This window comes from Protopterus annectens, chromosome 11.part0, assembly GCF_019279795.1.
Source record: "Protopterus annectens isolate FY-2018-M chromosome 11.part0, PAN1.0, whole genome shotgun sequence".
Lineage (NCBI taxonomy): Eukaryota > Metazoa > Chordata > Ceratodontiformes > Protopteridae > Protopterus > Protopterus annectens.
In genome coordinates this window covers 622,185,695-622,200,753 of record NC_056745.1, presented here as the reverse complement: position 1 = coordinate 622,200,753, position 15,059 = coordinate 622,185,695, and the positions used below count along the sequence as shown (strand labels likewise).

The 15,059-nt window shown below is 41.0% G+C and overlaps 1 protein-coding gene across 1 annotated transcript in view; it reads left to right on the top strand.

Annotated features, from left to right (window-relative positions):
- Window positions 1–15,059, top strand: part of KIAA0930 (KIAA0930 ortholog) — a 2,167,533-nt gene that overhangs the window by 2,104,653 nt on the left and 47,821 nt on the right. The window contains exon 8 of the mRNA XM_044087231.1: window positions 1,940–2,105. Coding sequence (XP_043943166.1) covers window positions 1,940–2,105 — 166 coding nt within the window. The remainder of the gene's footprint in view (window positions 1–1,939; window positions 2,106–15,059) is intronic.

The following is a 15,059-nucleotide window of genomic DNA, read 5'->3' as shown; positions in this document are numbered from 1 at the left end:
CCCTTAGCCGAAAGCAAAAGTGTCTCCTGGAGCATCTATCTGTCGATCTTTATGTAATAGTACACATCCTTGAGATCCACTGACCACATCCAATTGGCCTTATGCAAGACAGAATGGACTGTACAGTGACCATCTGGAACTTGGACTTCTTGACAGAAAGGTTTAGCTTGCTGAGGTCCAACTATCTCAATATCTCAACTACTATGGTCTTCAACATGGTCAGTTTACACACTGTATCCCAGAGGCTAAGCTCTACTGTAGGTGCAAGTTGAACTTATTTATAAGTTCATAGATAAGTACTAGGCTAGCTTCCCCTGTGAGCCATTTTAAGCCTAGCCAGTTGCCTTTTTGGTGCCTATATTAACCCATCCCATCTGTTGTCTGTTTAGCCTTACCCATCTCATGGTCGATAATTGTATATTGCCCCTAATGGGAATAACTGGGATCAAACCACAGATAATTCCATGGGACCCATGCAGAACTCGGTCATTTAGGAGTATAGGGGGCAGTCCTGGAGTACATTTTCAGTTTCCATCCATAGAGCCAAGTTGCTTTTGAAATATGGACAGGGATGACATTTGTTTTATGTGGATGGGGAAGCTGTTCCAGAGCAGCAGTATTCCCTGCTAGATATACCTGTCCTTCCAAACATTCTGTTGATGTTACAGAAGAGGTTTAGATCCCTAGACCATGTATTTCTGATGCCATTTTACTTGCTGATGTGCAGTAAATCCATGGATTGGAGGATGCCTTGTATACCAGATACAGGTCAATCTGTAGGAGTCTGTGTAATGTGACAGGGCTTTGAGTCAGACTATGAAAGATATATTGTTTAGGTCTTGTATCCTTTTAGCAGGGTGTTTCTATAGACATTCTAGTTCCATGTGTCTGGAAAGATGCATGCAAAAGGGGGCATTATACACAATGTTTGGCTAAATGAGGGCTGAGTAAAGGTCAACAACGACATTCCACAAAGTTCTAAAATCCTGAACAACTAAATCAACTCTTAGGGGTGCATTATCTATGCGGTAGTTCCCCTGGTAGATTGCTTCAATACAGTAATACATTTTTTGGCATTTAATTTCAGTCCATGGTTTTGGCACTTGTTATTTATTTGGGTAAATCTTCCTGCAGGATGGCCAAGTCATTTGGGGATTCAGTGACTGTTCCTAGCTTGCAGTCATATGCAGACTTAGTCACCCCAGCGCCCTTTGGTATTGACTTTAACTTCAGAGAAGTAGATGCCAAACAGGAGAGGTCCTATCACAGAACCCTGGGGGACTTCACTGGAGGCTAGTCTCTCTTGGAGGTAACTTCCCCTATTTTGATTTCCTGCATTCAGTCTCTGAACCAGTTGGCAATCCAGCAGCTGACATAGGGATTTATTCCCAGTTTATTTAGCTTCTGTACTATGCTTGCATGGGGATACATACAGAAGCATTGGCTCGATGATTCCTGGATAAGTTCACTGCATGTTTGGATTTTCTGGGGCTGTTCATCAGCTTACTATGTTGCCTGACTCAGTTCAGCAGTAAAAAATGTATCAGTTAACAGTTCAGCACATCTCTTGACCTGAGTGTGCAAAGTTTATACCACTGAATCACATTTCTAACAGGGAGCCCACATAAAGACACTGCATGAATAGTTAGTAAAGCTTTAATCTCCAGAGCATGAAGCCACCAGGAGATATCATCAGTGGTGTTATGGAGAATTAGTAAGGGCAGACTGTGGCAGTATGATTGAAGGGTTATGAACTGAAATAGTACAGGCAGTGATTTGGAGTAGCTGTGCTAGTGAGCATACATTTATCTCAGTACATTACATAGAACGTTTCTTTTAGAACTGAAAATGTACTCTTCTTGTGATCGTTTGTTAAAATCTTTAACTAGGGTTACAGTTACAACTGTCTTTTTTGCGTTGTCTTTTTCTTCCATTGTAGGTAACATCCTTCAGCACTCCCCCAACACCTGAAAGGAACAATCGGCCATCATTTTTTTCACCTTCATTAAGAAGAAAAATGCCCCGTAACCGAATTGCAGAAATGAAGAAGTCTCATTCTGCAAATGACAGTGAAGAATTCTACAGAGAAAGTGCGGATAATGGAGGTAACCATAATAGTCTGTGCCATTAATGTAGGCATATTTTAATTTTCTTTAAACATCTTCAACAAATAGTTGTATGTTTTGACATTTTATTGGAGTGACATAAGTTTTAGGCAAGATATGACTTGGTAGCTGTATGTTAATTTTGTAGACCTGTATGATGTTAGCCAGCTATGTGAAAATTGCAATATTCCTAACAAGATTAATATAAAAGAAGCACTAAACAAGTGGTACTGAATTAGAGATCAGTGGACCCATACAGTGTCTACTGTTGTAATATGTTTTTACTCAGTTTTCCAAAGGAAAAGAAAAAACATCACACAACAAACTCATTAAGCTGTGAAGGAAGTACACTTTAGTAAAGAAAATCTTGATGATTTATACAGAAATCATAAGAGCATATACCAAGATCCAAGACAACGTCTGTATCCAGTATTTCTTACAAAACATTCATAAAGGGACAAATCTCAGCATATATCCCTATCATACACCATAGAACTTTATATAATCCACTCCTGTAAGTGAAGAAAAGCAACTTTGAAAATACAAGCAGACATTCCAGTTAAAGTATAAATATGTCTGCAGAATGCTTTTGCCCCATCTGAGTGTAACAGAGGTTTACCATTAAATTTCTGATTTTGTTTTCCCTTCTATCCCACATCATTAGCTGTATTCTGGAAACACTGATGACAGTCAAAGAGAGTGATTGGTTTCAGTGCTGTGTAATACATTTTTGTTATTAGCCAGCTGCAGTCCAAATACTCAAATGTTAGGCTTATCGTTAATCAGTAAATCATTAAGGTGCTTCACCTGACAGTAGTCTAATATATTAGGCTCATAGCCGGCCTTAGGCACAGGCCAACTAGGCGGCCGCCTAGGGCACTGCTCTAGTAGGGGCACTTTTCCAGTATTTATTTGATGCAGGTAGACCAGGATGGGGGCACTGTGTGGTGTAGTGGGGGAGTGCCGTGGTGTCCTTTTGCCTAAAGCACCAGTTGACCTAAGGCAGCTCCTGATTAGGCTTGAACATCTTGGAGAAAAATTAATTGGCAGTTAGCCCAGGAAAGTATGCTCCTAGTTACTGCAAGTCGTTGCCTCATGTCTTCTGCAGATAGAACAATCCCTAGAGAATAGTTTGTGTAGTCAAGCCAGAGTCAGTAAATATCTGTGCAGTCAGTCAAACGAATTGCCTTGTTTAAGGCGAACTTAAAAAAGTTTGAATGTGGAGGTTGTACCCCTCACAGTAATGTAATTCACTAGTTTCTCCAGCATGTGCTTCCATGCCAGCCAGAAGGAAATGTAGTCAAATTTTATACAGGCTTCATTAAATCTGTAGATTAGACCATTGAGAACCACTGAACTATTTAAGTCTCTAGACATTAAATGGCAAATGCTGCAAGGTCTTACCAGCTATATAAAATGAACTCACCCCATGCTGATGTTTTCTTCTTCCCATAAATGCATCAAGATTAATTTTGAATGACTTTAATGAATTGCATTTAACAGTTGTAAGAGTGAGCTTTTGCCATAATCATTTAAGTTGTCCATAGTGTACTTGTTTATTTTTTCCATTGTTGAAAATGATTTTTAGTGTTAGGCTTCCTTATCTAATGATGAGCTCTCCCAGTGGTGCATTCTAACATAAGTAGAAGTTTATCAGGCATTGCCTTATACAGACCCACACAGATGTCACCTATAAATTGCCTGTTTTTTTTTTCCTTTAGCAAAGAATCAGTGTATCATTGTAGCTTTTCAAGTTGTTGTATGTGGCTCTGTTTGAAGGATGAGATATCTTCTTGGAGTGACTAAAAGTGCCCTTTACATACCTAAATATGTTTTTTTTTCTGACATTGAATGCACAATGATCATACTTTAAATTTTGTTTTCCATTAAGAGTAAGCCTTTAGTGATACTGGCTTTTTATGATTTAATTATTTTGCAGTCATATTTTATATAGTTTTTTGTTAATTTCATGATACTTTAAGATTAAAGGTGATATCAAGACAACTGCACTAGGTATGAATTTTTGTGGACCATTTTAAAGAACGTTGGTATCTTTTAGTCAAGTTATATTATATACTTTGCAGCCATCAGTATATCTCATTCTCGAGGTTGTATTCCCCAGTTTTATGTCAGAGAACAATAGCAAGAAAAGAAATGACCCCAGCACAGAGATTAATGGGTGACAACTAATAAACCTTTTTGTATTGCAGTTATCGCTTCCTTTTGCTTAGTCAGTGTTTTGTTCATTCATTTACATTGCTTTCATCTGTGAAGTGAGGTATAATAAAACCTTTCTTTGAAAAACAGAAAAAAACAACTTTAATGGAGCACAGTAAAACATAAGTACTGAATTACTTCATTAGTAAAGCAAACGAAAATCAGTTCTGCATACAAATGCAATCTTTCTTCATAAAAAATTGTCGTCCTTAGATTCTGTCTTCTTGCCTAAAGTACTAAAATGAAATGTCTTTTCATTCATTGAAGAAGAAGCAGTTCAGAGTATGGGGAGATGACCTGCTACACAACTCAGTTTAGTCTTAGCAAGAATGTAAGCATTCTTACTATTAACCTTTCTGGACAAGTTCTATGAAGCAGTTGTTCCATCAGTGTCTTAGGAAAAGCAATTCAGACATATGAGAACAACACAGACAGACAGATGCTAGTTGATTTTTTTTTTCTTTTCAAACGTTTGTTGATGATTTTTCGTATTCATACATAAAGTGGAGTTTTTATCTGGATTGTTACTGCTAGCTGTTTGGTGGCCATGCCATTTTTGAAGCCAGGTGTCTCTGTTATTATTTTTTAAACACACAGACTTCCCAGTGTATACACCAGGACATAGAAGAATCCAGGAGTTTAGTATTTTACACAGGGTTTGGAAAACTCCAAGAGGTTGTAGTTTCTACAGCAGAGTAACAAGGGATTGTTTCCATGGTAGTCTGTTAACATGTTAAAACTAACCAAGTCTTAAATGCAGCTCATAGGCTGAGCTCATAGTGCAGCTTTTGTTTGGATTCCCTTCCAAACAATTTCAATTCCTTAAACGGCTGCCTATCACCAGAAGGTTTCACACCATAAAAGCTAACAAATCTGGCCTAAAACGTCTGCATCCTGTCACCAAGCCATACAGTATGCCACACCATAGGATCATAGGAAGTTACTAGGCTAATGGCCATTGGGGCCCTTACAAGCCTAGCCAAGAGTTTATCCCCAAAAAGGAAACCTCAATCAGCACCTGTTGCCTCTGTCAGTGAGGGACAAACATGGAACCCCTGGGACAAATTTGTGGTTTCCCATCCACTCATCAAGGTCGCGCTTGAAGAGGGTCAGCAAGGTACTCTGTTTGACATGTATGGGAAGTCTATTCCAGAGAGGGAGCAGCCTCTGGGAGACAAACCTGCCTCTCCAGCAGGTTTTGTTGATGTTGCATATTAGATTTAGGCCTATCGAGCGGGTAATGCACAAGGAGTTAGACTTACAGATATGGAGCATCTCTAATATGGCAGGGTCTGATATTGCCTTGTAGGTGAGACACAGATCACCTCTGAGCAATCTGTATGATACTGAGTAGAGTGATAGTGATTTGAGCCTGTCTGCATAGGACAGGTGTTGGAGGCCATGGATTCTCTTTGTGAAGTATTTCTGTGGCCTTTCCAGTTGGTGCAGGTGTTTGGAGAGGTACATACCAAATGGAGCATTATATTCAATTATAGGTCTAATGAGGGAGGAGTACAGAGAGGTAATAACCTCCTTTTTTTCTGGATGCAATCCCTTTACTTATGAGATCCTCAAAACCAAGGATTCATGTGGCTATGGCTAGGGGATTATGCCAGGTAATCCAGTGACACATAATGTGTCACCCTGGCTGATGCTCCACAGTAAACCTGAAAAGGTAAAGCCTAAAACCATCGAGTCTCCCTTATAGTGGAGATTCCCAGGGTATGTATTAAAAAATAAAGATTTTCAGGATAAGATAAAGGAATATTGATGAAGTTAATAAAGGGTATGAAGAATTTTTGTTTTCATGTGTGGAATAAAGTGAAAGGACTGAGGATGCAGACACACCTGCAAGACTGGGTGTGGAGAATGGAAAGAGGATTACAGAGGAGAGAGTTGAATTGAAAGACTTAGAGAGTTGTAGCTTACGTCAGGACAGTTGGGTTCTAATGGGAATGACCAAAATAGGAAGTTAAATGGAGGGATACAAAAAATGGAGGATGAACAGTTCAGTACCTGGAGGGTGGCTGTTAAGTACAAGTACTCATGCATCAGTTAGAGCTTTTACTGCTCAGCTGTGGCAAGAAAAAGTGGAGGGAATGGTATATGAACTAAAGAAAGAAGGGAGAATGGAATGAGTGGAAACGATTAAGGAATATTTTGAAAGGTTGTACAGAGAATAGGAACAGACAGAGGAAATAGTGCAGAGGTAATGAATATATATGAGAGAATTAAGAATAACAGTTTATTTATTTATTTATTTATTTATTTATTTATTTGCATTTGTTGACCGGGATAGTCCACTGGGTCGAGTTGGCCTGTTTTCAGTGGAGGCCCGGGGAGAAAAGCTCCACAAGAACATACATTACATTATATTTACATATATGTAAGGTTACATTACATTATTTAATGTACAATATTCAGATCAATGCATTAGGTTAAACCAGGTTGCCAGAGATAAAGCTCAATTAGATATTTATGTAAGAGAACAAAGGAGGAGGATAGGAAGACAGTCGGTTGAGGAAGTAATTTAGGTAGGAGCATGAGAGGGACATTTCGAGGACAGATATATGAAGAGCTGGATTTTGAAGTTATTATGGTTAGGTATGTTGCGTAGGTGAGAGGGGAGAGAGAGTTCTAAAGTTTGGCTATTGTGCAGGATAGTAGTTATTGGCCTGGGCGATGAGAGGGTTTGTGTACTTGAAGCATATTTTGGTTCTTTGATCTTAGAGAGCGGGGGGGAGTGTAGGGTGTTAGTGCTGTGGCTAGGGATGGACAGTCTGATGGCTTGAAGATGAGTTTGTGAGTAGTGGTGAGTTGCAAATATCTAAGGTAGTTGCGGAGTTCTAGCCATTTGATGTTGAGTAGTGAGTGGCAGTGATGAGATGGACTTTTGGAGTTAGTAGCAAATTTGCTAATTTTGTGGTAGCAGGCTTCTAGCTTGGAGAGCAGGCCTAGTTGGAGATTGTTAAATAGTGGAGTACCGTACATGAGGGATGGGAGGAGGAAGGTAGTTGCAAGTGATGGAGGGGCTGAGATAACGATTGTGCCTGTATAGGTGACCAGTCTTCTGATGAGTTTTTTTGATAGCAGAGTATATGTGGGAGTCAAACGTTTTCATCAATAATGATTCTTAGCAGTTTGGTTGAGGGGACTATTTCTAGTGGAGTTTTATCGTGGCTTGTAATGCCAAACAGATTTCTGTTTAAAGTGGAATTTCTAGTAGGGGTAAAGATCATTAGTTTTGTTTTGGAGGCATTTAGGGTGAGGTGATTGGCTTTCATTCAAGATTCGGTTTTGGAGAAGGCAAGCTGGGTTTTTATTAGTAGTTCAGCGGGGGAGGTGGCAGAGGAGATGATGGTGTTGCACTGTAGTGGGAGTCTGCTGCCACCTAGTGGTGAAATGGGGGTGGGAGACAGAGAATATAGTAAGACTTTTTAGGGAAAGACTAACAGAAAAAGCAACTGGGGGGGTAAAGGGTTGCAGTAGGCTGCTAGAGTGCTCGCTACGAGTAGGGTACAGTAAGCATATTGGATGATGGAGGCATCAGGGATGGAGAGGTGGAAATTGTTGATAAATATGTTAAAGAGCACTGGACCAAGAACAGAACCTTGAGGAACCCCGGTGGGTGTGGGTAGTAAAGGAGAGGTAGGTTCCTTCCACTGAACGGCTTGTTGGTGGTTGGATAGGTAGCTGGTGAACCAAGCAACGGTGGAGGGAGAGAGATGTAAGGATGAGAGCTGGGATAGAAGTAAGGGATGGGAGATGGTGTTGAATGCTTTTGAAAGATCTAAGAATAGTGATGATACATATTTGCCCTTATCACGTGCTAGGTTGATAGTCTCTAGAAACGAAAGGAGGGCAGTGATGGTACTGTGGCCAGGTTGGAAGCCATGTTGGGTGTGGGAGAGAAGTTTGTTTAGGTTTAGATGTTGCATGATTTGAGCATGGATGTTTTTTTCAAGTATTTTTGAGCGGGGGAAGAGTATGGCTATAGGTCTGAAGTTGGTTGTGTCTATGTTTTTACCGCCTTTATGAAATGGAATGATATATGCTTGGCGCCAGATGGTTGGGACGTATGATTCCTGTATAGATCTGTTTATTAGAATAAAGGGTAGGCAATGGTTTCAGCGAATAGCTTGAGGAAGGAGGGTGGTAGATTATCTGGTTCATTACGACACTGTTTTAGCTTGAGGAGAAGTCTTTTTATTGTGTTTGTGAGGATGGGTTTGAGGGTAAAGGGGGAGAGTGTATAATCTAGAGTGAGGTACATTGGGGTCGGAGTTAGTCTGATATAGGGGTACAGGGCAGACTTGGGCTTTCTCCTATATTATGTGTCCTTACATTTAGGTTTGGTGTACTGAATGATGGTAGCTTTGGTTTGGTAGTGGAACAGCAAGCAAGAAAGCAAGTGTTGCACTGTAGTGGGAGTCTGCTGCCACCTAGTGGTGAAATGGGGGTGGGAGACAGAGAATATAGTAAGACTTTTTAGGGAAAGACTAACAGAAAAAGCAACTGGGGGGGTAAAGGGTTGCAGTAGGCTGCTAGAGTGCTCGCTACGAGTAGGGTACAGTAAGTATTTAAAATATTCCAATAGTTTAGGCCAGATACATACACACTAGTTAATTCAACACCTTTGTAGGTAGTCCAAGGTAGTTGGGGTATTCCTTTTTATTTTGTTGTCTTTTTAGGTTTGTTGAGGGGGGGAGCACCCAAGGAATGAGCTGTAAATAGAGAGAGAGAGAGGTAGGTTAGTGTTTATAGGTTAGGTGGGAATATGTAGAAAGAAGCTGGATGAGGAGTGAGTGTAGGTGGGGGGTACAGTTAGGAAGATACAGATGCAGAAACAACAAGCTTACATATAGGTAGAAGCAGTGTAGCGAGTGAGTGTAGGTGGGGAGTACAGTAAAGATATACAGATGCAGGGAATGCACTCAAACATTTCAGTACTTCACAGTCAGAAACAAAGCACATGCACATGAGTCATTAGGAAATACAAACGCAGAAAATGCAGACAAACATCTCAGTAGTAGATGGGTTTATCACTATGCGAGCTAATTATAACATCTGAAACCCAACGGTTATGCACCGGGCTGCATCGAGTGCTGAAACATAAGAAATGGACACCCAAGTCCAGGCCGAGAAGTACTCTGCGGTCAGCTCCTTTGTATTGTACTAGCACTTAATGCCGAGCAATAATTACATGAAAAACATTTAGAGTCTTAAGAACACTCTATGGAGCACATGTAGATGTTGCCGCAGTTGGCTGGTTTCGGCACTGTGCGAGCTAATTATATTATTAAAAACCCAACAGTTTTACACAGGGTTACATCAAGTGCTGAAAGAGCATTCGTTTATAAAAGTTATATTAATGTATTAATTTGTTTCAATGGACACTTTATATCAAGCAGATAAGTACTCTGTGGTCGGCACCTATGAAATTCAACTAGCACTTAAATACAAGCAAAAACCACATGTCGTGTTTAGACACGGGCTTTCACAAGCAAACGATGCTGTCCGGATATTATTACTACTATTTGTTGCTGCCTTTTAGTTCTATCTGCATACCGCTAACTCAGCTGTAAGGCTATTCAGCAGTTTAGCACGTGGCTGTTTGGCAACATAGCATTGGAAGTTAGATAAATGAAGTATAGGTTTCAGGCTGTAAATACAGTACATTCAAGCAAAAAACAGCAGTTGCAGGCAACACATGAGCAAGTAAACAGCATAAACAGTTGCTTGTGACCTACCGAGTGCGAGACGAGCAGCCTAATTGCAGAAATGGCTTGGTGGTGGAGGACACGCTAATCCCATCCACTTCCCACTTTCTAAAAGATGGCGCTGCTGAAGCACCTCAGGGAAGTGGGTATGGGGGAGGGAAGTGCACCTATGGGGAGAGGATAAGGAGGTAAGAGGGATGGGCTGTACTGGAAGAGGGCCAGGAGGAAGGGAAGAGCCAGGTAGGAGTGAGAGCAGCAGGAAACTATCAGTTGGTGGGGCTCAGTAGTGGGACAGTGTATAATCTAAAGTGAGGTATATTGGGGTGGGAGTTAGTCTGATATAGGGGTACAGGGCAGAGTTGGCCTTTCTTCTTTATTATGCGTCCTTACATTTAGGTTTGGTGTACTGAATGATGGTAGCTGTGGTTAGGTAGTGGAACAGCAAGCAAAAAGCAAGCATTGCACTGTAGCGGGAGTCTGCTGCCACTTAATGGTGAAATGGGGGAGGGAGACAGAGAATATAGTAGGTGTGTTAGGGAAAGACCAAGAGAAAAAGCAACCGGAGTGAGTGTAGGTGGAGGGGATACAGTTTGGAAGATACAGATGCAGAGGCAACAAGCTTACATATAGGTTGATGCAGGGTAGAGAGCGAGTGTAGGCGGGGAGTACAGTTAACATATACAGATGCAGGGAATGCAATCAAACATTTCAGTACTTCACAGTCAAAAACAAAGCACATGCACATGAATCATTAGGAAATACAGATGCAGAAAATTCAGACAAACATCTCAGTAGTTCTCAATCTTACTCAGAGTACCTGCACATAATAAACATTTATAGACTTATAACAATTCATTGAGTATATGTTGATGCCGCCGCGGTTGACATTCAACCCCTGTAGCTTGATGGGTTGATCACTATGCAAGCTAATTATAACATCTGAAACCCAATGGTTATGCACCGGGCTACATCAAGTGGTGAAACATAAGAAATTGACACCCTAGTCCAGGCGGAGAAGTACTCTGTGGTCAGCACCTTTGTATTGCACTAGCATTTAATGCAGAGCAAAAATTGCATGAAAAACATTTACCCCGGGATTCAAGAAGCTCAGCGCAAGGACGGTTTTAGCCTTGCGCTGAGCGTCCTCACTACAAATGGTGCAGCAGCACCATATGAATATGTATGAGGGCATGCTGCCGCACACTCGACATGCACAGGAAATATGTGTGAGTGCAGGGGGCGTGTACACGTGCTCTACGAAGGTGTAAACATGCCCCGACACTTGCAAAACCTACTATGCCTACCAGTAGAGCCCGCCCCTAATAGTAAGTCAGTAATTCAGTGTCCGTGGATACTGAAATGTATGCTAAGCATACAAGAGTGTCCACAAACAATTAAATAAAATTGAAGTAAAACACACAAGCACATAGTGGAATGTTGAGCCTTGTCCCTAGAACTTTCACAATTAGACTCCCTGTGTCCCTGTTATACATTTGAATTGCTGCACTATCGAAGGTGTAAGCAAAGCGCAGAGTGTTTGCACGTCACTGCCCTCCGCCAAGTGTAGCTTACACATCATATTTATTCAAATAGAGAAAAACATGTGGAGTCAACATAAATGCCAATAGTGTGGTGTTTAGAGTATCCGCCTAACAAACAGACATTCAAGGTTCGAGCCCAACAATACCACATATCATTTTCCATGTGGAATGAATGTCGTTTTGCCGTAAAACTGACATAAAAGTATAGCATGAGATATTTAACTTAAATATCATTCAAGCAAAGTGGCACTGTCATAATGAATAAGGTACTAGTAAGCAGGTGTAAGCACAAATAAGCAGCAGTAAACACATATAAGTACCAGTAAGCAAGTCTGAGTGCACTTGCGTGGGTCTAAGCAGTGCCCAGCATAGGAAATGTATATAAGTATATACAGATATATACTATATATATATATATATATATATATATATATATATATATATATATCTAAGAAGAAAGAACAAAATAACAATAAAGCATACAAAAGGAATGAGAATGGAATCAACAGCAACCCCAGTATTATATAGCGCTGTCAGCGTATGTCATATCCAGCTGGGCATGAGTGAGCAAAGCACTGCTACTCACACCACAGGCAGGATATTACCAGTGGGAGTAACATTGTTGATTTGCTAAGTCTACTTTACACACAGAGGGTAGTCTCTGGTGGGACTACCCAAACATCGATAGGCTATTTGGCCATCCGACTATTACACGAGCAAGGGCAGGTATGTTCAAGGACTAAATGGTGGGAGAACCTGAGAATACATGGGTTAGGACAACATACGTGTAGGGCCCCTAATGCTCGGGAGAGGGCAATGTGTGGAGGTGTGTCATGGCTGCGATAACAAGTGGACAATGGATGGTATGCATGTATTTTGAACACGGGTGGGGTCGAGGAACTATGAGTAGGAAATTATAGAGCCAGGCATGCCAGGGTTGGATGGGCTGGTTCTAATTGGACCGCCCCGTGGAGGTCAGCGAGTTCGTTATAAGTATATATGCATGCACACATGCAGACATCAATATGTAGAAGTACATTCTCTGTAACACATTCGTTCCATTTGCAGTCATAAATAACATGAATGTGCCCTTACAAACCTCGACAGTAGATAGAATAATAGGTTGTGCAGAAGAGGGACGGGACGAAACTGCTAAAATGCAGAAGTGTGTGCAATGTCCGAAGTCAGTGCTGTGCTGAAAAAAATCAAATGTGAGGACTTTCCCACTCATGGAATCATTCCTGTGATCTGCCTGCTACGGCAACGCCAATTACTAAACCGGTCTATTTGTAAAAGAAATACGGCAAACACGTACATAATCAGGCTCTCATGTGTAATGTGTGCGTTATCACATAGTCATACTTATTAATTTATTGTAGTGTCATGTTAATGGGAGTAAGGATGTAATGAAGTATAGAGTCTAATCTTGACATAAACACATTCGTGTCCCATGTGGGACAACCTAAAAATTGCGAATAGTATTCTTTTGGTCGCTCATGTCACCAATATTTGTGGACTAAACGTTTGGGAGTTCTGAGGATACGTGGAGTGAGTCAACCGATGGGATGGGTCTATAGGAGTAGGGAGTGGCCAGTGTGTAGTGGTGTGGATACACCGCGAATCCGACTGGAGAATGGATGACTGCAGTGTTAGGAAGGCGTTGGGGTGTGTGTTTGGGGAACCAGGAGCCATGGGTATATGGGTATATATGCAAATGAAGCAGCACAGCAATAGTGTATTGGTTAGAGCAACCGCCTAATGAACAGTTATTCCTGTACCGAATCTCACTGCATCACATACTGTTTATCATCGGTAATCTGTACATGAACATATTGCGACATCTGTCCTCTGTATAACCTGCAAAATATCAATTAAAAGTTAACTGGAGCGAAGTGTCAGTGTCATAATGAATAAGGCACTAGTAAACAGGTTCAAGCATATATAAACACCAGTAAGCATGTGTAAGTGCATTTGCGTGGGGTATGCTTTTCTTTACAGACACACACACACACACACACACACACACACATATATATATATATATATATATATATATATATATATATATATATATATATATGGTTGCAGACATATACGTATATATATATATATATATATATCTATATATGTATATATATGCACACACACACATATATGTGTGTGTGTGTGCGTGTGTGTAGATATACACAGATACACAGCTATGATAGGAAACAGCACACAAGAATGACACATGTTCACAGGCTATGCCAATGGAAGTGAGGAGCCCAAGCAAGAAACATGAAACACGTAGCATGACCTTCCACCCCACTCCAGCTGGACATGGGAAACATACACACAAACAATGTAAAGAGTCCACTGCTCCCAGACCACAGGCAGGATACAACCAGGGGGGTACGCAGTGCACCCGTGAATTCTAATCTTGGAGCACAGACAGGAGCGTCCTTTGCGGGACACCCCAAAAATTGGCAAGACCGAAAGAAGGTGATAGACCGAACATTCTGGCTGGGGTGTATGCATACTCAGAATACAAGGGTGGGAAAGCCTGATTGACCCATGGGCCGAGACAATTGTATGAAATGGATCCCGTGAAGTGGAGAGTGGGCAGCGTGTAGTGGTGTGTTGAGAACGGACCAGGACCCAGAGTAAGGATGGGTGCTGTTGAGGAGGTGTGGGTGGGGGAACTATGGGTAGCTACTTATGGGTCCAGGTGTGCAGGTGTTGGCTGATGTGGGCCTATATGGACAGCCCTAGGGATGTAAGCGAATGTGTTCATTGGACAGAGGCGTCACCCAATGAGCAGCCACACCCACTATGAGTCCCACTGCAGCAAAGTGTAATCTATATGGCAAGGAACGGAATAACTAGATGTAGATGTATATATGTAGAGGTATGTGTGTGTATATCTACCCATAGCAACATAGGGATAAGCCTCTCCCTCTCCGTAGTACAAATGTATACATACAACGACAGAATACAGATACATACCCACATACAAATATATACATATGCAGGCACCCATAGACCCATATGTTATATATATATATATATATATATATATATATATATATATATATATATATATACATATAATATGTATGTATATATATATATATATATATATATATATATATACGTGACTGTAAATATACACATGTATATAGCTAGGATATGATACAGCAGTTACGAGTTACATATTTTCACAGCACAGGCTGTGCATATGGGGGTGAGGGGTCCAATAAACAAACGTGTAACATGTAGCATCAACCCCCCCCCAGCTAGGCCGGTGAGACATACAGACACACAATAAAGGTAAACACACCAGTGCTTTTCTGACCACCGGCAGGATACTACCAGTGGGAGAGACCTGCCAGGTCTAATCTTGAAACATAGACATCGATGTCCCTTGTGGGACACCAAAAATTAATGATCATCGGAGGCAGTCCCGATAATGACTTATCAAACCAGGCTGTAGATGT